General features: G+C 42.3%; 1 protein-coding gene across 3 annotated transcripts in view; it reads right to left on the bottom strand.

Annotated features, from left to right (window-relative positions):
- Positions 1–25,957, bottom strand: part of GNG12 (G protein subunit gamma 12) — a 133,739-nt gene extending 107,782 nt beyond the window's left edge. For 2 of the 3 annotated variants that reach the window (XM_032296634.1, XM_032296633.1), the window contains exon 1: positions 25,530–25,957. Coding sequence is in view for 1 of the 3 variants with exons in the window: in XM_032296633.1 (XP_032152524.1) it covers positions 25,530–25,847 (318 nt within the window). In the remaining 2 variants the exon portion in view is untranslated. Of the gene's footprint in view, positions 1–23,978; positions 24,759–25,529 lie in introns of those variants that run through there. The other variant, XM_032296635.1, reaches the window with a different exon arrangement.
- Positions 25,958–26,207: the final 250 nt, after the last annotated feature.

Raw genomic sequence — 26,207 nt, 5'->3', positions numbered from 1 at the left:
AAAAAATATATGCACAACTCTATGTTCACAAATTTGATAACCCAGATGAAATGGACCAACTCCTTGAATACAATCTGCCAACATTCACAAAAGAAACAGATAATCTGAACAGGCCTATTTTTATTAATGAAATTGCATCAATAATTAATAACTGTTCAAAACAGAAAGCACGAAGCTCAGATGGGTTCACCTGTGAATTCTTCTAAACACTTAAGGATGAAATTATAACAATTTTCTAGAATCTCTTGTAGAAGACAGACGCAGAGAGAATACATCCTAACTTAATTTTATGAGGCTAACATTACCCTAAGACCAAAACCAGATAAAGATGTTGCCAGAAAACTTAAGGATATCTCTCGTGAATGAAGATGCAAAAATCCTCCTAAAATATTAATAAATTGAATCAAACAATGTAAAAAAGAATTATACACTGCTACCAAAGGGGATTTACCTTAGAATAAGTAAGTCTGGTTCAACATTTGAAAATCAACTAATGGAATCCATCCCATCAACAGGCTAAAAAAGAAAAGTCACATGATCAAATCAATAGATGCGGGAAAAGCACTTGACAAAATCCAACATCTATTCATGATTTTTTTTAAATTCTGTAAACTAAAAATAGAGGGGAACTTCCTCAACTTGATAAAGAACGCCTATTAAAAAAAACCCATATTTAATAGTAAGTTAGAGTTTTCCTGCTCTACAATTAGGAAAAAGACCAAAATGTCCTTCTCATCACTGCTTTTCAACTTTGTAATGCAAATCCTAGATAATCCAATAGTAAATAAAAGAAATAAAAGATATACAGATAGGTGAAGAAGAAATAAAACTGCCTTTTTCACAAATGACATGAACATCTATGTAAAAAATCTGAAAAACTGACAAAAAATTACTGGAACTAATAAGAGATAATAGCAAGGTTGTAGCATACAAGGGTAACATACAAAAGTCAACTGCTTTCTTATATACCAGTATGAACAAGTGGAATTTGAAATTAGAAACACATTACCATTTATATTAGCACCCACCAAAATGAAATGCTTAGGTATAAATCTAACAATATGTACAAGATCTGTATAAGGAAAACTACAAAATGCAGAAGAAATATATCAAAGAACAACTAAAGGAAGACACAGTCCATGTTCATAGACAGGAAAACACAGTATTGTCAAGATGTCAGTTCTTCCCAACTTGACCTATAGATTCAGTGCAATCACAATCAAAATCTCAGAAAATTACTTTATGGATATAAACCAACTGATTCTAAAGTACTATGGAGAAGCAAAAGGCCTAGAATACCCAGCCCAATATTAAAGAACGAAGTTGGAGGACTGACACTACTTGATTTCAAGACTTATTATAAAGCTAGAGTAATTAAGGCAGTGTGGTATTAGCAAAGAAATAGGCTAATAGGTCAATGGAAGAGAACAGAGCCTATAAACAGACCCACATAAATATAGCTGATCTTCAACAAAGGATCAGAGGCAATATAATGGAGCAAAACTAGTATTTTTAACAAATAGTGCCAAAACTGGACATCCACATGCCAACCCCCTCAAAAAAAAGGAAAGAATCTAGACACAGACCTTACAGCCTTCACATGAATTAAGTCAAAATAGATCACAGGTCTCAACGTAAAAGACAAAACTAGAAAACTCCTAGAAGATAACATAGGTGAAAATGTAGATGGCCATGGATATGGCAGTGACTTTTTACATACAACACCAAAGGCATGAACCACAAAAGAGAGAGTATGCTAGAGTTCACTAAAATGAAAACCTTCTTCTCTGCCTAAGGCCATATCAAGAGAATGAGAAGCCACAGACTGGGAGAAAATATTTGCAGAAGACACTTCTGATAAAGGACAGTTATTCAACATATATAAAGAACTCTTAAAATTCAAGAATAAGAAAATAACTTGATTGAAAATTGATCAAAAGTGACCTGAACATATACCTTACCAAAGAAAACATACAGATGGCAAATAAGCATCTGAAAATAGGTTTAGTATCACGTCACTGGGAACTGCAAATTAAAACAACAATGAGATACTATCATACACCCACCAGAATAGCTAAAATCCAAAATACTGATGGCAGTGAAGAGGTGGAGTAACAGGAACTCTCGTTCCCTGTGGGAATGCAAAATGATACATCCACTTTGGAAGACAGTTTGGCAGTTTAAAAAAAATTAGACACAGTCTTAACCATATAATGCAGTAATCATACAACTTTGTATCTACCCAAATAAACTGAAGACATATGCCTACACAAAAACTTGCACTACACAAAAACTTGCACATAGATGTTTATAGCTTTGTACATAATTTCCAAAACTTGGAAGAAACCAAAATGTCCTTTAGTAGGTCAGTGGGTAAATAAACTTTGATACATCCATACAATAGAATATTATTCAGTGCTAAAAAGAAATGCGCTATCAAGCCATGAAAAGACACAGAGGAACCTTAGATGCATATTACTAAGTGAAAGAGCCAATACGAAAAGGCTATGTACTATATGATTCCAACTATTTGACATTCCACTATGCAGACAGTGAAAGTATCAGTGGTTGGTGAAGGGTTAGGAGGGAGGGAGGGAGAAATAAATAGGCAGAGCATATGGGAATTTTAGGATAGTGGAACGATCTTGTATAATACTATACTGGTAAATACATGTCATCATATATTAGTCAAAACCCATAGGATGTAGAACACCAAGAGTGAATCCTAATGTAAACTATGGACTTTCAGTGATAATGAGGTGTCAACTTAGGTTCATTGATTGAAGTAAATGTACCACTCTGGTGTGAGATGTGGATAGTGGAAGAGGTTGTGCATAGGGACTGAGGACATATGAGAGCTCTCTGTACTTTCTGCTCAACTGTGCTGTGAATCTAAAACTGCTATAAAGTTTAAAGTTTATTAAGACTAAAAAAAGACTGATCTATGAGACATTCAATCTGCCAGCAATGTCTGCTTTACATCTGGATTTGCAAACCAATACAATAAATCCTTTCTCCTCCTCCCCGCTTTGTACCACAGGTTGGGAACCACAGGTCTACAAGGAAGGCAAGTGACATTTTGGATATGGAAGGGTTCTGGCCTTACCCAGACCTGGTTCAAACTCCAGTTCCGTGAGACCAGCAATGTGATGACTGGTGAGTTACTGAAACTCATTATGTCTCAGTTTCAGTATTTGTACATGGGGACAGAAATACTTTAAAAGGTTTTTAGCACCAAACGACACTGAATTTATCACATGTAATACAACAGGTAGTGTTAACATTTGTTTGCTAGAATCAGCGGTTCACTTTTCCAGGTGTACCCCGGACCAGCAGCATCAGCATCACCCGGAAACTGGTTAGAAATGCAAATTTTCAAGCTGCAACTCAGCCTCACTGAATCCTCTGGTGGTGGGCCCAGCAATCTGGGTTTTAACAGCCCTCCAAGTGATTCTGATGCTCATTAAAATTTGAGAACTGCTGCTCTAAAGCTGTGGTTTTCAACTTTCTTTCTTTACAAGCAGAGGAATACTTTCTTTAAAAGGGATCTTTTTAAATTATTTATTTATTTATGTATTTATTTATTTATTGAGACGGAATCTTGCTCTGTTGCCCAGGTTGGAGTGTAATGGTGCAACTTGGCTCACTGCAACCTCTGCCTCGCAGGTTTAAGAGATTCTCCTGCCTCAGCTTTCCAAGTAGCTGGGATTACAGGCACTGCCACCATGCCCAGCTAACTTCTGTATTTTCAGTAGAGACAGGATTTCATCATGATGGGCAAGCTGGTCTTGAATTCCTGGCCTCAGGAGATCCACCTGCTTCGGCCTCCCAAAGTTCTGGGACTGCAGGCATGAGCCACCGTGCTGGGCCCAAAAGAGATCTTATTCAGAATGCTCATCTGTGGAACACATAAATTTGAACTGGTTTTGATTGAACTGGGTAGGGAGGGCTCAATGAGTGCCCTTGAGGTCTTACCTGGTTCCCTGCAGCCATCGCCCAGGGACCTCTGGGGCAGGGAAATGCTCTTTGGCCATTACAGATACTACAATTTTTGGTGGCACCATTGACAGAATGAAAAGACTAACACAACACTAAGCGATTCAACCATAATTATAAGGCAAACCATGCTGTGGTAAAATAATACTTCCTGGGGTTTCTAGGGGCATCCACAACTAAGCCACTCCACACTGGGTCACCCTCCAGTACCACATCACTGGTCTGATGTGACTATCTTACTTTCTTGGGACAAACTTTTCAGAAGCACCAACTAGCTCTCTTTCTTTGGCTTCAACTTGATGTTACACTGCCTGCTGCCCAGAGCAAGCTGTACCCCATCCGCATCAGGTCAAAAGACCTGCTTTGTGGTTTCAAAAACACATTTTATGTCCCAAAGTTTGGTGGCGCACTCCTGAAGAGAGTTGAGGCTCACCAGCTAGTGACAGACATGCCAGTTGAAAATGACTGTCTAGGAATTAAGTTTGAAAACTACTGATGTAGAGGCTATAACCAAGGAGACAATCATGAGAGAGTTTTTACTGTATTTGTTTACTGGAGAATATGAAGTTCCAAGCATTCAAATTAAACTTACATGGCTGACAATGAGTAAAGGAGCTAAAGAAAGAAAATCAAGATAAAGAGTCGCAGTTCTCAGGAAAAGGGATCTGCTTTGCATTCCCAGATAAACAGCTGAGTATGGAGTAATGACTTAGGGAATGCCAAGTTAAGCAAGTTATTATAAAAACTAGCACCCACTGATCAAATCAGTCATTTTTCATGAGTGCCATGTCTCCCAGCTCATATTTCATATGGGCTGTGGGTTATTATTTTCTCTACTCTGGCAATGAGGATCTGCTGCAGCTTATTGGGAAAAAAAATCATTTGTATCAAAACCAAAAATATTTCCAAATACTGACTATTAAAAAATAAAGGTTGCACATGGAACGCATCTCATTGATTTTCTACTTTGAGCCTCTCCTAATCCGAGAGAGGGCAGAACAGGTATTAATTTCAGCAGACAGATAAGGACACTGAGGTACAGGAAGACTATGTGCCCTGCTAAAGGTCACTGATGATCACTGGAGAGCCAGGTCTACAGTCATAATGCCTCAGAGTGGAAGAGGCCTCAATGAGCTATCTACCCCACTTGCGTCAATTTTACAGAGCAGCCAACTTTCATCTCGAGAGGTAGGAGGGGAGGACATGAGGCCGAGAGTGATTCTCTTGGTTTGGCACAAAGCAGTTGCACTGGAGCCGTTGGAAAAGAAGGCCTCTCACTTGGTGAGAGTGAGGTAGGCAGTGAGGATAAGCCTTTTGCCCCGCCTAAATGTCTATAAAAGCTGAGCTACCCAAAACGGTAGCTATATATTCACAAGTTTAATTAAAATTAAAGCAAAATTTAACTCCTCATTTACAGTAGTCATATTTCTTACACTCAAGAGGCACAAGTGGCTGGTGGCTCCTACACCAGGCAGACTGAACCCGTTCTTCACTGCAGAACATTCTGCAGAGCCACTCTTAAGTCTCTGAAGTGCATGGATATAGCTGTTGGAATGGGCAGCTGGAATCAGAAATCCTGGAGCTGCCACCAATTATCTATGTGAACTTGGCAAATCTCTGGGCCTCCATTTCTTCATCTGTAAAAAGAAGTTAGACTCCATAATGACAATGGCCCCTTTCTGTTGTAACATCCCATAATTCTGTCCCCAAAAGCTCCAGGTGGCAAGCTCCCAATTCTACCCACTCTTCTTTCCAAACTGGGCCCTTTATCAAATTAGATCAAGAGAACATGCTCTTGGACTTCATTATTTCCCGTAGAAATGCAGTTACTGAATAAGAATAGCATCCTCTAATTATTTCAAGGGTCAACGTAAGAAATAGCCACAAGAAGAATTTCTCTAAATATTTACCAGGAAGAACCACTTAAGATAGTAAAGGATCGATCCCCAAAGCCCCTTTCCTAAGAACCTACATGATAAATCTGTTGCAGTTTGGAGCCAAAAAAAAAAAGTGTATTTCTCCAGAAGAAGTGGTATGTTTCCTTTTAACCAGAGAATGAAAACTACATCATTCACTTTGATTTTTAAGCATCAGTTAGTGCCTAAGCATGGGAAGCCCCCATTCCAAGGAAACTGGAACAATTATGTCTCCAGCACAGAGCTCCTCTTACCTGACCCCACTGAAAGTACATTTTCAGCAGAGGACACATTTAACACTTTTTAAAAGTAGAGTTAAAATGTTAAGTTTTAAAGAAATAGTTCATTGATCTTCCCAGTATACTCTACTATAGTATGTAAACATGGAATATGATGGGAATAAAACAACATGAACTTCAAATCACTGAGCTAAACAGAATTAATTACACTGAAAGAATTTGCAGAAGGCTGAATCGTGGCAACTTTTGCATCTTTTCCTCCCCTATTATCTCTATCACCTCCTCCAATTAAATTAATTAAGTTCCAATTAATTAAAATAATGGCAAGCATTTATTGAGGATCTAGTCTACTCAGTGTCAGGCACAGTTGTAAGCAGTTGTATACATATATATGCAAATACTAGTACATGCACATGTGTATACAATTAAAGCTTATGCCTCACAATAACCCCAGGGGGAAGGTAAAGTAACTTGTTCAAGGTCACACAGGTAGCAAGTATCAGAGCTGGGATTTAAGCCCTGCCAGTCAGGCTCCTGCTCCCTGACACTGCATAAGCCCCCTTTTTAATACTGACAATGAACCTTTTCCCACCTTTTAAAGTAAAAATTTAAAACATCATTAGAAAACATTACAGAAACACATAAACAAAACAGAAATTGTGCTTGCTTAGCAAATGGCTTCCAGATTTGTCCCTTAGCAGTCTTCTGCACCGCCACCCCTGAGCCCTTCCTGTTTAGAAATTTTGGAGAATGCCAACCCTTTAATTCTGTCACTTTTCCAACATTTACTCTGAACTTCCTCCGCATTGATTTCTGGTGAAATAACTAAAAATCTTGCATTTAGTGTAACAGTCAACTAAAGGCATAATAACCATCAGCAAAACTGTTCCTACTTATTAATTCCTTGTTTAGCAAGGGTAGGTCATAATAACAAAAAGACAATTGAACTGAGCACTGACAATTCCAGTCTTTGCAGCTGTTATGAGTCAGTTTAAAAACAAATTTACATAAGTGATTGCTGGGCTTTTTATAAACACGGTACCTGCCAGGAAACAGTTCCACTTTCTCTTCCCTGGACTTTCTGTCCTCTCCTAGATGCTGACTCTGTTAAGCCTTGAGCTTTACAATGCTTTATATGCTTTTATGTTTTATATGCTTAACAGGACAATCTTCTGTGGACAACAAAAGGAAACAGGTCTCTTAAAGGTACTAAAAATTCACAGTTGAGCTATGTGTTTCTTTAATCCTAGGGGTGGTGTAGTCAAACAGGCACAGGTTTCAATTCTGGCTCTGCAGCCTTGGACAAGTTACTGAAACTTGCACTGTCTTCTGTAAAATGAACTAATTCTATTGCCCAAATGCAGTTGTAATGCCAGGTCAACAACACACACACAACCAAGTTAATTCCCATAATCAAACTTGTAAAAAGTTAAGTTTCAAAACCAAGCTGCACTTTTGAGATTCCATTTTTCCTTTGTATCGAGTTTGTGGCCACAAAAGTTCCCAAAGGACTCCTTTCAGGTGCTTCTGGAAAGTGTTACCATACAAAAGATTTCTAGCTCTTAATGGGGAATGAAGAAATATACATGGATTGGAAATTCAATCCAAACAAAACCTCTCTAAAAAAATTTTAAACGATACTTGTATCTAGGAAATCAAGGTCACAAATCATTTTTATGAATGAGAATTTTACAGGTTGCCTTCCCTCACAATTTTTCCTTCACTTATATCCCTGATAAAAATAAGAAATGCTGCTGGATATAAAGCAAACTTATTGTTTACCACTAAAGTCATTTCTAGTCTACATACTCTTGAAAAAAACAATTTGCTTCCAGCCTCCGTATGATGAAGCTGGCCATGAGTAACACTCACATCCCAGAATCACCAGATTTAGCTTTCTCAAGAAAACTTCCCATGATTTGCCAGGGCAAGGCCTCCCCAAGGCCAGTGACCCTCATCCGCTGAGTGCTGTGCTGTTACCCTGTGGGTTACTGTGTCAAAATGGAAACAGTGACGTTCTCCCTTCAGTGACATTCCTTTAGTTTTTACCTAGCAGCATATACCAACAATTAGTTTGTAAACAGGAAGTGTTTTCTGTTTTCATTTTTTTTCTTAATGAACAGATTTAGACAGCCCAAAAATAGGGCTCGGTGTGTACTGGGGAAGGGGCTCAGAGGACTGACACGAGGGACGATTTGTGCCCAAAGGCTTCTTCTCACAACCTCTGTAACTGAATGAGGAAATGAGCCAGGATCCACAAAACTCTGAGCAGCCAAATCCGAGTTTTCCTCCTGCCAATCATCTGCACTACAAAGACTTACCGTATGCTCTGGCAGCAGGAAAACCACTCTCCCAGTGCTCCTACCTTGACCGTGCCCTGGAATCACCTGGAAGCTTTCAGAGACAGTACTCTCTGGGCCCGATGCCAGAGGGGTCCATTGACTCCACAGGGCTGGGTGCAGCTGGGGCTCCATGATTTTCAGTCCCTCCTCAGCTGATCCCAACCTGCAGAGGAGTTTATGAGCCTCTGCCCTGGTCCCTTCTGCCTTCAGTGAGGTTGCAGAAGCTGCTAGAGCCTATTCTCTTGAGACTTTTTTTCTTTTCTTCTAACGAAAGAAAAAGATATTGTATGAAATCATACATTTTAAGCTTTCCTCAAGTCAAGAAAGTTGAGGTCAGAGTCCTTAGCGTGAAGGTATCCTTTGCCCCACCCACCTAATGAAGATTACAGTCGATCGAAGTGGCTGCAGCATAGAGCATGCTTGTGGGCAGAGTGTAAAGGGCACCCTTTCAAACAGGGTACAAGGGAAATGTATCAGGAAATTTATGAGGGGAAGAAAATAAGTTTAAGAAACAGATTCACTGCCCTTTGGATATGCATTCAAGGGCTTTCACAACTTTCCAAGCCCCTGCCTTCATCTGGGCTCCTGCTTCTCTTGGACGCACTCACCCTCCCGCCTCGTTACAAATTACTCACTCTTAGGACAGGGCCTTCTGGCTCTAGCTCAAGCCAGCTGGAGGCCTCTGCCCTCATCTCCACCCCAGGTTTCCAGGTGGGCCCCACCACTTAGGGTGTGACCCCTAAATACCTGTGGGGCAACAGTGAGCCAGAGGGGTGGGGAAAGGTGTGGATGGGGCTGTCTCCAGGACTGGCTCCTGCCTACTCAGCCGTCCTCCCAGGACAGGTGGGGCTGGGTGATAAGAGGTCCTGAGCCTGGCCAGCACCTGACAACTCCCAGCTCACTAGGTTTAATGAGGCAGCACAAAAGCAGGAAAACAAGAGCTGTGGGGCTCTAACTCCACCTTTGCCCTTTGCTAGCCCATGACCTTGGGCAAGTAACAGAAGCTTTCTAGAAAATGCCTCAGTGTCCCCATCTGTAAAGTGGAAATTAATGTTTGACTAGACTCCTCACCAAGCTTCGTGAAAAGTACAAAGTGCTTAAAGTTATTTTGATACAAAACAACTTCTCTAGACATTTATTGAGTCTTCTATGTATGGGTCAATGCCTGTCACTGACAATATAAAGATGAAAAAAAGGCCACTGAATTCAAGGGGTACAATACATCCCGCAGGGGAGACAGAAATGCGGTAGGTAAAGCTACATAATTCAATGCAATAATTGGTATGATGGCTGAATAGCATGCTACTGGGCACCCAGACAACAGAAAATTTAAATATGTCCAAAGATGGAGGAGACAAGAGGGCAAGAAAGTCAGGGTTGCCTGAAAGTCAGGCAATCTGAGTGAGCCTCAAAACCACCTTGTGAGGTAGGTAGGTACTGCTTTCCCCATTTTACAGATCAGGAAAGCAATACCTACCTACCTCACAAGTTCAGAGAGGCAGTCTCTCGAAGTCACATGGCTATTGAATGGAAGAGCTGGGCTTTGGCTGTGGGCCTGGGCCCAACACCTGGATTGTAATCTTTCCATAATGCCTCCACCCTAACTATGACCCCATTCCTGACCTCCCCAGCACCCTGCCCTGGCCCAGGCATCGTGCAGGACACCCCTCCTCTGTGCTTCCGTACTTCTGTATTCACACTGCCATATAACACGCCTATTATTCTGTCATTATTTGTTCATGTGTCTGTCTTCCTCATTAGCTTACTGGTCCTTAGGGAAGAAAGGGAAGGCAGCAGGTGCCTAGTAAACAGTTGGTGTTCGGTGTTTAATAAATATTTTCTTTTTTTGAGATGCCTCATTCTGCTGCACAGGCTGGAGCACAGTGACATAATCATGGCTCACTACAGCCTCAAACACGTGGGCCCAGACAATCCTCACACCTCAGCCTCCTGAGTAGCTAGGATTACAGGCACATGCCATTGCGCCCAGCTAATTTTTAAATTTTTTGTGGCGATGGGGTTTCACTAGGTGGCCCAGGCTAGTCTCAAACTCCTAGCTCAAGTAATCCTCTCATCTCAGCCTCCCAAAGTGCTGGGATTATACGTGTGAGCTACCGCACCTGGCCAATAAGTGTTTTCTCAATGGATGAAGGAAAAAATGAAATTATGCCAGGCTTCGAGAGACGGGTAGGAATTTACTAGATAGTCTGAACATTCTCAAAAGTGGAGGCGGAACCTTATTCATCCTTATGTCCCCAGAGTCTTGTACTTATTACAGGTGCTTAATAAATGTCTAAAGAACTCTAGGCAGAGGAAACAGTGTGAGGAAATCCAGAGAGATTTAAGGTTACCCAGTGAGTTTGGATAACCTGGCCAAGGTGAATGACATAGTGGGTGTGTGGGGACACAGAAGTGCTTCTCAAACTATCCATGGGGAAAGACCAGGTTTTTTTTACTTCCAATTCAATATGGACAAATTCTTTCATAAAACTCAGCAAAAAGGAACTGCTAAAAATGGGACGAAATGCAAGTCCAGTTCTTAATCAGATTCAATAGATGTAAAATGATGGTCAAATTGCTATAAAAATTACTAAACACAGACTTATCTAGCTGCAGATGGCTAACAAAGAGGTCTGTCTGCTGACCAAGCTTTGCCTGGCACTGAGAAAGGTGGAGGCAGGGGCCATTGTGGCAAGCCACAAGAAAGATGAGCTTCAATTGTTCTATAAAAGAAAGAGAGATCAATAATAATGTTCACTGAGGATTTGTGTGCCCGGCATGGTTATGAGTGCTTCTCACCTACTAACTTATTTGCATTTCACAACTTGTCTGTGAGGTAAGTGCTATTATCACACCTGTTTTAGAGATGAGTAAACTGAGACACAGCTGCTAAAAAGATTGCCAAGAGGCTGGGCATGGTGGCTCAAACCTGTAATCCCAGCACTTTGGGAGGCCAAGATGGCTGGATCATGAAGTCAAGAGTTCGACACTAGTCTGATCAACATGGTGAAAACCCCGTCTCTAATAAAAATTAAAAAATTAGCCAGGTGCGCACCTGTAATCCCAGCTACTTGGGAGGCTGAAGCAGGAGAATCTCTTGAACCTAGGAGGTGGAGATTGCAAACAAAACAAAACAAAATTACCAAGATTCCAGAGCTGGTAAGAAGCATCACCAGTCCTAGAACCTGGGCAGTGTGAACTTTCATTACTAGACTGCAATGTCTTCATTATTAGACCAGATGTAACCTTCATTACTAGTCTAGAATCTACTACATCTCCTACTCGTCTAGTAATGAAGGTTACATCTAGTCTAGTAACAAAGACTAGATGAGTTCCCTAAAGGAACATATACCTTTCAGACAGGAAGTGACCCATGGAGATTTATGTTTTAAAGAAGTCATGCTAGTGGCAGTGTGCAGGGTAAAGGTCAGTTAGGAAGCCACAACAACAATCCAGGTGAGAGGCATGGGGGTAGGGAGAAGCAGACATGCGGGCGCTTCAGGAGGTGGACGCAGGCTTTGGTCTGGGGCAGGATGTCTGAGGTAGGGAGAGATGAAGAGGAGGGAGGAGTTCCTGATGACTCAAGGGTTAGCAACTTGGTTAGACGGTAATATCTTAGGGAAAACAGGAAGGAAAGCAGGTTTTAAGGGGAAGATGATGAGATCAGTAATCAGCAAATGTCTGTCTCAGGCTCTTCAAATAATCTGCAGTTGTGCCTTAGGAAAATTCTACAGACTGTGATCTTCAGTTACTGAATTCAGATAGTCACTATTTTTACCCTGGTTTTGCCAAACCATTTTCCTCTTCCTCTTTCCCCTTTGCACTGGTTACACTTAAAATAGCTTAAAAAGCAGGAGTTCCACAACCCTAAACTTTCCTCCCTTCAAAAATAACAACAGTGTGTATGCAAAATGCCACACTTATTATAGCTTGTTTCTGAACAAAAAGCAGATTTCCCTGCAAATTCTTATTTGCATTTTCATTAAATCCAGATTCTTAATAATGGCTTATGTGATCTGTTCCCTGTCTACTTCTCCAAATTCATCTCCTACCACGCATTCATTCATTCATTGTTCTTTACACTCCTACCACAGGAGCCTTCCTTTTGTGCTCAAACACGCCAAGCTTATTCCCTGCTCAGTGCCTTTGCACTGGCTGTTCCCTCTACCTGGAATGCTCTTCGCCAGCTTTAACCTGGCTGCCTCCTGCTAATTCAGCTCTCAGCTCAAATGTCCCCTCCATGGAGTGTTGTTTCCTGGCCACCCCCATCCTAAGTCTATCTCTCTGTCTCAGTCCCGCACTTTGCTGCCTTTACAGCACTTACCCCTTTCAGAATGGACCTTGTCATGTAATTTTTACCCAAGGAACTTTGTGCATCTTCTTCACAGCTGTATCCCCCGAGTAATCAATAAATAATTGCAGAATGAAAAAAAAAGATTGGCCAGGTGTGGTGGCTCAAGCCTGTAATCCCAGCATTTTGGGAGGCTGAGGTGGGCAGATTATCTCAGGTCAGGAGTTTGAGACCAGCCTGACCAATATGGTGAAACCCCATCTCTACTAAAAAGACAAAAATCAGCTGAGTGTGGCAGCAGAGGCCTGTAGTCCTAGTTACTCAGGAGACTGAGACAGGAGAATTGCTCAAATCTGGGTGGGAAAGGTTGCAGTGAACGAGATCACGCCATGGCACTCCAGCCTGGACGACAGAAAGACTCCGTCTTAAAAAGCAAAAAAGAAAATCAATTTGGTGCTTATTAACAACTGAAAACCAGATGAAGAGACAAGGCCTTTGTCCACAAAAAGCTAAACTTCTAACAGCAAAGAAACATCCGAGTACGAGAGACAGAACACAGGGCAACGTCTCCTCCCTGTGTCCCTTCCACTCCCAGTAGCCCTCTCCTTCGGACCACCTGGTGGATACCTCGCCTGTCCCACTTTTCCTGTAGTGTTACCAGAGGCTGTGGGACAGCAACATGGTGCCATGAAGAGTACCAATTTCAGAGTCAGACAGACCTGGAGTCAAAGCAGAATGCCATGACCACTCACTACTGTGCCTGGAACCTTCCAAACGCAGTATTCAACCTCTTTGAACCTGCTTCCTCGCCTGTAAATGGAACCAGTATTCCTTGGCTCAGAGGACTACTACAAGGGATGAGAAAGTGTAGGTGAAGTTCCTAGCATATGCTGGTACACAGCAGACTATCATCAACTTCATCCAATTTACTGCTGGGACACTGTACTCTCTCAATTAGGGTTTCATAAATGCATTTAATTATAGAAACAACTTTAATTGATATTAGAGATGATGGCTATTATGTGACCACTTTGATAATGATGTCAGTTGTAACAACAATAGTTAACACCTAAGCATTCGCTAATACCACCCTAAGTACTTTATATAATATTAGCAGCTGTTTTATTCCTAAGCCAAAGATAGTATTTCATCAGTTCCAAGAAGCATATTTTGTTCACATTTTAAGATCCCTGATAACTTGAATGGCTTCATGGTAGGCAGAACGTACCCCCAGGATGTCTGTGTCCTAATCCCTGCAACATGTGAATATATTACATTACATGGCAAAAGGGACTTTGCATTATGCAATTAAGGTTACTGACCTTAATATATGGAGAGTACCCTATAGGTGGGCTTGATCTAATCAAAGGAGCCCTTCAAAACAGAACTTCCTCTGGCTGGAGGCAAAGCCATGGAGCAAAAACAAAACAAAAATAAAAACAAAAATCACAGATTCCAAGCATAAGAAGGATTTGTCATAATTTTGCTAGCTCTGATATGGGCTCAAGGACAAGGACCAGAGGGAGGTCTCTAAGAGTTGAGGATGGCTCCCAGCTGAGAAGCAGCAAACAGCTGGAGGCCCTCATCCTGTAATTGCAGGGAACTGGATTCCACCCACAACCTCAATGAGCCTAGAAATAAATTCTTCCCAGAGCCTCCCGATAAGAGACCAACACCTTGATTTTGGCCTTGTAAAACCCAGAGGAGAGAAACCGGGCAAGCCCACCCTGACTTTCAATGTACAACACTGAGATAATTCATATTTGTTGTGTTAGGCTGCTAAATTTGTGGTAATTTGTTATGGCAACCATAGAAAACTAACAGACTCCTACAGCTGATGTGGGTTATAGTTTAATCCGCAGCAATTTTTTTTCTTAGTGGCACATAGAATACTGCACATCTAATCAGTGACATCTTAGATTTGTTGAAATATGGTGTTATTATCTCTGTTCTGCAAACGGGAAAACAGGATCTGAGAGATCAGGTGATTTGTCCAGGAGATTGAGACTGCAAATTCAAGCTCTAAACCCAGGAGTGTCCAATCTTTTGGCTTCCCTGGGGCACATTGGAAAGAGAGGAATTGTCTTGGTCCACAAACAAAATACACTAACGACAGCTGATGAGTTGAAAAAAAAATTGGAAAAAAAACTCATAATTTTTTAAGAAAGTTTACAAATTTGTGTTGGGCCACATTTAAAATTGTCCTGGGCTGCACACGGTCCACAGGTTGGACAAGCTTGCTCTAAACCACTCTGCATGCTGCCAGAGAGTGCAAAAAGCTAGCTTGTCCAACCTAAGGGGCACATGTGGCCCAGGACGGCTTTGAATGTGGCCCAACACAAATTTGTGTTAGTGTATTTTATGCATGGCCCAAGACAATTCTTCTCCTTCCACTGTGGCCCAGGGAAGCCAAAAGACTGGACACCCCTGAGCCAGGGTATCTTGACAAAAGGCCAAGGAATGGCTGACATGACCTCCTTCAGGCCCATGTCTGATACAAGACCACAAAGACCCAGCTAGGTCCACAAGCAGTCAACCCCTTTTGATCAAGCACGCAAAGGTGCTAGGTACCCTTCTAGGAACTGGATCAAGATCCTGTCCTTATGAAGCTGACACTATAGTAAGGGAGGCTAATACAACGAGAGACTGAGATAAGTACTAGAAAGAAAGCAAAACATCCGGAGAGCTTTAAACCCATCTTCACAAAAGTCAGAATGTACATAGTCAGGAGCCGAAAAGAAACAGAGCACTGGGCCTGGAAGATAAAACTTTTTCATTGGGATTTATCATGGGCCACTCATTGCTAACACAGGAACTCCCAGAGACAGAGATTTAATTTTTTTTTTTTTTTGCTTTTTTTTGTTTTTTTGATGGAGATATAGGCTAACTTTATACTCAAATACATAAGACTGTCTGCCTCTTATGAATTTCCAAAAACAAAGCCACAGTCATCTTTCCATCAAATTATAATTTCCCTCTCTTTTGATGGCAGTTTTTAAAAGATGAAAATTAATTTTATATTAAAATAGCATCCCAAGAGCTGACTGAAAGAGCACTTCAAAAAGAAAGATGATTCTATGCAATCCAACCCCACACCCTTAGACTCCTGAGCTCTGGCTGGTCTTCTTATGTTGTACTTTCACCTTCTCTTTCACCCTGGATCTAGAGTAGACAGAGCTCTGATAGTGAAATGAAGGAAGAACAAGAACCCAATTCAGAGAGTAAACAACAACAACAAAATGTGGCCTGTATAACCTTCTTTCAGGAGGTATGTGTAAGCAGAAAATTCTAGTCTTCTTAAAAGGAAGTTTTCAAGTTTTACAGAAAATGCCATTGAAATGTATATATTCTCAATCTCTCTCCTTTGTTTTTGTTTGAGAGGGAGAAATTCCAGACTAGAAGATCATCTTCATCATGTCTTTTGGAGAAGCCTCAGTTTAGTAATACCATTAGCTGAAAACTATTTTTAATTCAGACATTAGCAACTGGCGTAAAACCCTACTTTCCACTTCTCTTGATTTTGCACTGACAATTTGGCAGCCCACTCTACCCTTAGGCCCAAAAGAGCCATCACATTCATAAGTCTTTATTTAGGAGATTCTGACAGAGATGAATGCATGAGGAAAGGTCAACAAATGCCCACAGGAGGATCAACATGCTAAAAAGATGTAAGAATGGCCCCAAACCACCATCTCACTCATAATCAAAAATATTTCAATGACTCTAAATTACCATTGTGCAGAAACCAGATTAGAAAAAAATAAGAAGAGCTGACACTTTTATGGCCAGTGGCTGTAAGGAACCAGACCATCTAATACATCCCCAATGGGAGGGCAAAGTGGTTCAACCTTTCTGGAGGGGTACAACAGAGCTCTGTGATTCAGCAGTCCCACTTCGGGGAATCAATTTTTAGGTACACCTCCACAAAGCAAAATGATTTATTACATCTTTATTCATCACAGCACTGTTTGTAACAGCAAAAGACTGGGAAACAGCCCAAAGGTCCAGCAGTAGGGATTGGTCAAATAAACCATGGTACATCCACACGATGGAAAATTTGTTATTCTGTGCATGTATGCAGAGACAGATGTCTAAAACACACTGCTAATTTTAAAAGGCAAGGTAAAGAAGAGTATACATACCATCTTTAATGAAAGAAGGGAGAAGAATGAAAATACCATATATTCTTATATGCTTGTATTTATAAGTTGCTACTTGCAGAGAATATGGGAAATGTGTGGTAAGATGTCAGAAATATTTTTGAATTTGAAAACTTTTGATTTTTGTGAATTTTCTTTTTAAACAAATTTTGGGGCTGGGCGCAGTATATCATGCCTATCCTCCTAGCACTTTGGGAGGCTGAGGCTGGCAGACTGCTTGAGCCTAAGAGTTCGAGACCAGCTTGGGCAACATGGTGAAACCTCATTTCTCCAAAAAACACAAAAATTAGTGAAGCATGGTGGCAGTCACCTATAGTTCAAGCTATTCAGGCTATTCAGGAGGCCGAGTTGGGAGGATCACCTGAGCCAGGGAAGTCGAGCCTACGGTGAGCCATGATTGAGCCACTGCACTCCAGCCGGGGTGACAGTGAGATCCTGTCTCAAAAAATAAAATAAAATACATCTTGTAGGGAATTCTTGTAAGAAACTGTCAAAAATGTTTATCTTTGTATCTGGTTATGTTTCTTGAAGACTATATATTATATATTTTTAAAAATAAAGAGGTTGTATAAGCAATTTTCCCAGAAGTGTGAAGAAAAGGAGAAAATTGGCATGGAAGAGATAAAGCTAAGGCGGGGTTCAGCAGCTCAGGAGGAGTCGGAGAAACCTGGGTTTAGGCAGGTAGGTTTTCACGCGAAAGTCAATCAGAGAAATCTCAGTTCAGAGTTCAGGAGGTGAGCACATGAGCTTGGAGAGGGTGATTTCTGCCCTGTGTTACATTACTTGCTGGATGTGGCTGGCTCTGAGCCCCCTGATATTTATTACAATCAGAAGGAAGTCAGAGAACTGTAGGTGAATAGGAGGCAAAGACAGGAACACTAGTATTACCTCCCAGGCAGCCTGCCAGGAGCCTTGATTTGTTCTTGGATAAAGCATGCTCCTCATCAAATATTTATGTTAAAATAAAAGCGGGGGAGGGTAAGGCATGTGCTGGAATATTCTGCTTAATTTGACAGAGATATTCCTTGAAAACTTGTGACTCCTGGAATTCTGTGTAATCAAATCATACTATAAACACAACAGGTGAATTTGCTATTTAAAGAAGTACTGTAAGAATTTCTTAGGAATGTCATCTTTCTGCTTTGGGAATCTGAGCACGTCTGAAGACGACTGCATTTAACCAGGTTAAATGTGAAAGGCATTTTCACGTTTCTACATCTTCTGGGTTTTTCTTTTTTCACAAGGTATAGTGTCCCCAGAAAACATCAGATGGCCTAGGTCCGAAGTATGAACCAGCACCTTGATCCTGAGCACCACTGCCTTAGCAGTTAGATTCACTAAACATAGCTGATTCTATAGGCTGTGCAAATGCCTCCCAGAAGAGGAGCCAGAAGGAGGAAGTTGATTCTGACTATAGGCTTTCTAAAGGATCAACTTAAAAAAGCATGCGAGTGGTACCAGTTGGCACTAAGGGGAACACACATAAACTCTCTGAGTTTGTGGTACCTTTGGCAACAAGACTCTGCATCTCTCAGCATAAACTAGAAGTCTTTTCCTAGAAGCAGCAGCTACTCATAAGTAAGTTCCAAAGGCTCCTGTAACCACTGTTGCTTGCATCCTGTCCCCAAGGAAAAAGGCCTATGGCTGGTCAGTAAATAACACGAATCCCTTTCCACATTCCCAGTAGTTACTACTACTCCATTCCCTGCACCAGGCCAACTACACAAGGGGTGCCAGTGGCCCTGACAAGTTTCAGGCAATACTGAGTGTGCTGGTGTTTAGCAATAAACATCAACAGCACCCCAAGTGCTCGTCTTTACCTGCTCCTCAAAAGTAATGAGGAGACAGAAGCTCATCATAGGCAATGTGTACCACTGAATGTGTGTTTCCTGGCATATATAACCAATATTACTTTTTTACGTGTACCTTGCTGACACACACCATGGAAAGCATGGTTTTATTCCTTCATTCCACTGGCATTCATGAAGTTTATACGTTTCCCAATAAAGCCTGACATGATACGCCAAACGGATAAGTGACTGGCTCTGCCAGCTGATGTCATCTAGAGGACTACTGTGTCTACAGGGGCTTCGAAAAGCAGGGCTGCTGCTAGCCATATTGTACCTCTGTGTGCATTAAAAAAGGCCATCCCTCCATGTGCACCTAACCTTTTGCAGGTTTGATAGCACCAGAAAGAAGTTCGTTCCCTTTCATCCTAGCAGAGGCAGTCCTACTCCAGGAGACATGTGGTTTTTGTTTGCTTAGCAGATGTGAACCTCCCATTTGCCTCCTTGCCTAGGCACTCTAGTGCAGTGAACAACCTGTATAATAGTTCAACGCATCCCTGTCAAGAAGTCACAATCCATGCCTTCTGCTTCCTGGACAGACATCCAACTCTCCCACAACAACTTATCTGAATAGCCAATCATGACCTTATATACCCACATGAAGCCCCACTGTCTAATGTGCAGGCCATGGTCTAATAATTCAGAAGATTTCATTAGTCTAGGTACAGATCAAAGGTTTCATTAGTCTAGGTACAGCTCAAAGGTTTCAACACCTTTCTAATTTGCCTGAGATTCTGGTTAAATAAACTTTGTATGATAATGTTACCTCAGTAAGGTCTTTGATAAGCCTCAATAAAGTCCAAGAGGCTTTTAGATTTCGATTGCTCTTTCCATCCTTAGATTTAGTTCATGTTGGGATTTAATGGATTTCCATTTGAGTCTTCATTTGAGAAAAGACTTCGTGTTTTTCCTCTGCAATAATTTATCCCACCCCACCAAAAGAAAAAAGATTTGAGGTAACTGCAAGCTTGGGGTCTGAGTCAAAGGGACCCAGTGGGGAGCTAAGAGTTTAGTGTGCAGTTGTCAAGGATGTCTTGACTAGTGCCATCTGCAGCTAAATAAAAGCTGATAACTTCACATCAGTGAAGTTAAGATTTTGCCTTTAATGGGTTCATGTGGGTTTGCACCCAGCCATTCTGAATGAAGGCAATTCTCTACACAATGCAAGTGCAGACATGGCAACTGGTTCAGACTTCACTCTAGTGAGCATGTGCAAACTCAAGTTCAACCAAACCTTATACTTCTCTCTTCCATCAACCAAAGGGGATCCTATGTCAATTACATGACCTTGCCTGCAAGACGAGTGGTTGCCTGCTGTGTCAGAAGGCACACAGAATACAAAGCCTTCTGACTCTCTGGGCCCAAAGGCACCCATTTCTTATACAATCAATGAAAGTGAAAATTACAGAAGATTTTTAGCAATCATTCACTTTGACATAAAATAAGTTATTCTTTTAGCTACTAACCCTCCAGCAGAACTGAAAGTCTTAACAGCCTCCAACACTCCAGTTTTTATTATACAGTAATTCTCTGAAATGCAGACCCATTAAAAGACAGAAACCCTTGTCACAGGATGGCAACCAGACACTTCACAGCTAAGAACTTTTATGATACCCAATAAAGCCTGACATGATAAACCAAACACTTAAGTGACACCAGAAATGATTTTCAAGAGAGACTGTCCGATAAACGGAATACAGCTAGAAGTTGCCTTCAGTCAAATCACCTACACTGTCTGCCCTGGATCCACGCTACCTGTTAACTACTCTCCTGTTGTTCCTAAGGGAGGAAAGTGGGGAGGTCAGGATCTGTGAGTATGTGCTGGCTCTAGAACAGGACTCAGCAGGTCAGTTCCCTCATCTGTACTATCCAGGCCCCCTTTGGGAGTCCACGGATAAAAGACGTAGACTTCACAGGGTCTCCAAGGACTGGGCCTTTGTGTTCGCTTCAGGCCTGCTGGGTCTCAGCGGTTATTTGGAAGTGCTCATTGCTACAGCTAAAGAGTGGCGAGTCTGATGGAGAGACACTGATGATTCTCCTCAGGTGGGTCACCTAAAAGGAGTCTCCTCCTGTTTCTCTTGATTTGATTTATAGTTTTTAAACAAAACTGACTCCATTAAGCCCTCTTCACTCTCATCTTTGGCTGGATGCACCTCAATCTCTGTGCAGAGGGCATAAGATGTGGAATTAAGATGCTTCTGGGTCAAATTCTGTTCTTGCCACCTAAGCAAGGTTCAGACCTTTGGGGAACCTCAGCTTCCTCCTCTGGGCTATTGTGAGAACTGAGCAAGACTGCATATAGGAAGGGTTTAGAAAGGTCCCAGGATATGAAAATACATACAATTGTGCTGTAATTATTTTTTATCTATCCAATCTTGCTGTTAAACTAAGTGCACCAGTATCTGCCTCATTACTGTCTTCCAGGTGTCTGATATATTGAAGGTGCTGTAAAAACGCAGTTCATCAATGCAGGCCTGGATCTGGAAAGTCACAGCTTCCATAAAGTCAAGGTTGGTGGACTAGGTCTATATGCAGATCCTAATAACCCACTGGTAGACTCTTCAAATATTCCTCACGAAGATCAACCTACAAGCTTCTGAAAGGGATTCTCTTTTACTGCTAAACAATTCTCATTGCAAAGGTTCTGACATTTAACTGAAGGACATTCAACTGCCATAAAGTGGTGCTTTTTCCAAAACAAAATCCTGCTATTTGTAGTTAATAAACCTGATTTATTTTTTAGTAACTATTACACAAATGAATTATTTTGTAGTGTATATATAGAGGATTATTGTGAAAAATAGGGGAAAAGCAGGGTGGGGGTGGGGAGCATCATAATCCCATCATCAATTTGTCTGTATTTTCTTCTAGCCTTTTTTAATGGTTTAACAATTTTTAAGCTAGTTGTAATTGTAATAACACCCTGTAGCTGTGCACATTGCTTTTCCCCATTTTAAATTGTAACAGACTTCATGCATTACTGATTTTTAAAAATCTCTAATAAAAAAGAAAATGGAATTGAGATTTGGGAGAATTTGTTTAACAAATTAATATTGCAAACCATTTCACATTTAAAAGACACAATGATGATTGCCTAATTCTCTTATTTTGTAAGTATTATTTTGCAAGACTATTAAATTACTTTTTTAGATTTGGGGGAAATGTTAAAGTTTTATATAGCTGTTTTCCTTTTACAAAAATGATGCATGCTCATTATACATTTAGACAAAATTTCAATAATTTAATGTTAATATTTATTGAATGTGGACTATGCACCAGGCACTATTCCAAATGCTATACATAGATTAGTTCATTTATTCCTCACAACACTTCACTGAAGCACAGATTAAGTAACTTGCCCAGTCTACTCACCTAGACGTATGAGCCAGAAATCATTACGCTATGACGTTCTAGGAGTGAAAAGAATCAATAATTTATTCAATCAAATGCTTCAACTGCTTCAGTGCATAATGTCATAGGCAAGAAAAAATTAATAACAACACTGTACCCTTTATAGTTATTTAAAACTATTACAAACCACATCTCTGTGTCCCAGTGGAGCAATTAGTAAAATGAGAAATCATCTGTGGCATGAGCTAAGATTCGGGTTCTGCCCAATTCTGTGCATCTGACGTGCATTAAGACAAACACAAGAAGTTTTAAGGGTTTGTTTTAAAGACGAAGGCATTTAAAAATTTTTTTAGATTTTAGAAAATGAGCCAACAATGTGAAGAGTAGATTCCCTGAATTAATTGAACACCCATTCTCATGAAAGTTTAAAAATAAAACAACCACTCACAATCAGCCTAACACTTCTTATGACTTATCTGCTGGCCTTGGACATCAGTACATGCAAAAGTAAATAACCAGATACCCTTGGGTCACATTTTTTCATGCTTTAATTAAGAATTATACTTGGTTAAAGATGAATACTTCTGTTCCTGGTTCAATTTCCTACCTGGGGCTAATAAACACAATTATTTGAAATATAAAATCTCTGTAAATGTAAAGGATGTTTCTGTCAAAATTACTATGCAATTGTAATATTGCTGTGGTAGAAACATCACACACACACACACACACACACACCAGTTACTTTCCGTGGAATTTGAGACCGCTCTACGTAGCATTTCCAGAAGGTTCAAGCTGCCACCTTGCAATCCATCCAGTAGCCTGCTGCGTGAACAAGCTAGATAAATATCTAATGATTTTGACCATGTACTGTGTTAAGTTCAGTGTGTTTTCCAAAGATTGTTTCATACACTTTCTTTAAAGCCCTATAGAGACCATTTTTATCCACATCTTATAAATCAGACTGAAAAAGGTTAAATAGCTAATATTCTCATCTAAGTCTGTGTGACTCCAAAGCCAACACCCCAAATCACTGTTAAATAAGCTTGTCTTCCAAGTTAGGGCTCAGAAAAATTTACTTGACTTTCACTGCTTTCCTTCCTAGGTTAAGCTTAAGCTGACATAAAACTCTAAAACAAAGCAAAACACAATAAATCACATATTTCTAAATTTGAATTATTTTCCTGTTAGAAGTTTTCAACAATAACTTAAATAGAAAACTAATTTGATATTGGTTAACCACTTCCTCCAGGTTTTTCACCGTGAAGCCCTTTGCTCTCACACTTTTAACAAACCACAGATATTCTCTAACAAGTGACAACACAAATCCACAAATCTAATTGTTAGAGGGCCAGTTTTTCAAGTAAGATTGGAGCTTTCCGGACAGAAAATTTTTATAATACCATTTTTTAAGGCTCTTGGGAAACACAGATTCAGATTTTCATATATTTCTACACAAATCTAAGTCTTGTGTGCCCTATTGGGGGTTCGATAGCCAGTAAATTACGCGGGTTAAATACAGAAAAAATGGTACTGCATTACTTATAAGGTCTAACGATGCAGTAGACTGTTCAGTACTTTTTGGACTTAAACCAGGGCTTTACGGCGCTGGTTAACTATTACAGAAGGCAAAGGGACTGAATATTTTATCTGAAAGTCCTTTTATCACTTAAGTCTCTGTAAAATGTTCGATTACTTTAAAAATGTGTGTGCGTGTGTGTGTGTGTGAATCACATGTTAGTTTACTAGAAAAGGGGCTTGCTAGTACATACAATTTGGTCAAAAAAAAAAAAAAAGAAAAAAAGAAAGAAAAAGAAAAACATAACAGCTCCTTACTTGAATGTGGCTGTTTTGGCAATAGTAAAATTCAATCCCGTCGTTCTAGCGCTGCCTGCCTTCCTGGTTCTCCTAGGTGAGGGCCGCCATCCTGCGATAATTTACTTCCAGAGCTGAGGAGCGCTGGCAAGGGTGCAGTCGTGACTAGCACTTTTAGAAACAAAGCCAAACTCCGCTTTTAAAATAAAGAAGGCACAGACGCAGACCCTGCCTCTGACGACAGCCAAAAGATTCATTATAGACAGCCTATTCAGGCGAGGCTACAACCGCCCCACGAAATATAAACTGTGTCGGCAAAGACAGCAGGGGGGAGAGGAAGTAACTGATGGGAAGGAAGCTAATCATGTGAAGTTTGTCCAACTCCACAAGGTCTAATAAATTCCCGTTTGTTTCCGCTGGGAGCAGCCATTAAACGTGTCCTGACACGTGGGCGCAGGAACCTCCCTTCTACCTCTGGTGTGGAGCGATTTCCTTCTCGATCCGCTTGTTTGTATACAACCACGCTGGGCAGGATGACCACCAGATGACCGACCCGGGCAGTGCCTCCACTCACTCCCACTTGGGCAAAGTTTCACTCCACCGCGGCGACTTGAACCAGAATCACGGCTTCCTTATCGTGAGTTATGAATGATTTAAGCCAAGTTTACAGGACACGCAAAGCGAGTGACGAGTGAGAAACGGGAGGCGCCAAGTGACAGCGTTTTAAAGTTAGCTTTAACTGATATGCCCTAATTAAAATGAAAAACGGAAGTCACCCTGATCCACTGGATAATTGTCGGGGCAATAATTTTTTTTTTTTTTTTTTAGAAAAAAATCACTCAAGACTGAGCCTCGGCCTCCCCCTTACCACCTGCAAAAACAGTCTGCAGAACGGCAGCCTCGGGTCCCTGCTCCTGGGTCCCACGCCGAGTGCGTCCTGTGGGCTACTCCCTCTGCGACTCGCTATTTCCCTGCTAGACCCCCAGCGCCCAGCGGGTTCCAAGGCTGCGCTCCCGCTGGCTGGTCCCGAGAGGTAGAAAGTAGGCAAAGGGGCGTGGCGTCCCTGTCGCCCCCAGATGCCGGCCCTCCTCCAGCGCCTGGCACCACCACGAGCCAGGGCTGGAAACACTGGGGCCTCCCAACTGGGCGCGGGGCACACGGCCGCAGGCTGGCGAAGAGGCGAGCTCGCTGGCGAGGAGACCTTTCCTCCCACCCCCAGCCCCAGCCCCAGCCCCAGCCCCAGCCCCAGCCCCAACCGTGGGGGCGCCGGCTTCCCGCGACCTCGGGCGGCCGCTCGTCGAGGGCGCGCGCGCGGTTTCTGCCTCTGGTCAGGGTGCCCCTGGCCCCCTTCTTCCCCCTCCCCCCGGTCTCCGGCGCCCAGCGCCCCGACCAGTCCCCGCCCTCCAGGACACTCTTCCCTCCTTCCTTCCTTCCTCCGCTCCCTCCCTCCATCTCGCTTCCCAGCACCCGGGACTCGGAGGCGGCCCCCGAACTAGCTGGCCGACGCCCCGCGCCGCGCCCCGACCCCGCAGGGACCCGACTCGCCACCCGCGCCCGCCGCTGGGTGCTCACCCGTCTGCCGGCGCTCTGCCCCGCTGTCGCCGCCGGGACTCGGTCTCTAAGGGCTCCTGGAGACGGTTCCGACCTCTCCTCCTCCTCCTCTCGCTCCTCCGGGCGCCGGCTCCGCCTCGCTGGGGTGGGCGGGGCGGCGGCGGCCCCGGGCTCCTTCCTCCGCGCCGGGCCCTGCCTCCCGCCCAGACGCCCTGGCTGTGCCTCCCTGGGCCGCGGAGCCCGCGTGGTGGCCCCGCTGGAGGAGGGGCGAGGCCCGGCCTGGGGAAGCTCGGTGGACGTCTGGCTGTCCTTGGTCGTCCTCCTTCCCCGAATTCTCATGGAGGACCTGAAGTTCGAGGACTTGGGGGCCCCCACTTTACGACCCACCCTCCGCAGGGGCCGCCCCTACTCCTCGCAAGTTTCCTTCGCGTGCGAACGCCTCGCCAACCCTTGTGCCAGCGGTCCCCAGGGCCGCGAAGATGAGCGCTGCCAAAGCCCTACACAAAAGTTAGGCCCTGCTCCAGAAACTTCTGAGGAAAACACTCACAGTAACATTTAAAGGGCCCTGGAGCCACGGAGAGATGTTTCCCAGAAACTGGAGGTGTTACTGCGGATTGTTGAGTTTATGGTACATCCACCTACCTTGAGCTTCCCGTCCATCTGCCCCAACACCGTGAAATTTGTTTCCGAATGTCCAGT

Source organism: Sapajus apella, unplaced genomic scaffold (genome assembly GCF_009761245.1).
Source record: "Sapajus apella isolate SASKATOON/1434 unplaced genomic scaffold, GSC_monkey_1.0 scaffold36, whole genome shotgun sequence".
Lineage (NCBI taxonomy): Eukaryota > Metazoa > Chordata > Mammalia > Primates > Cebidae > Sapajus > Sapajus apella.
Note: the sequence above shows the minus strand (reverse complement) of the source record. Positions and strands in the feature narration are given on the sequence as shown.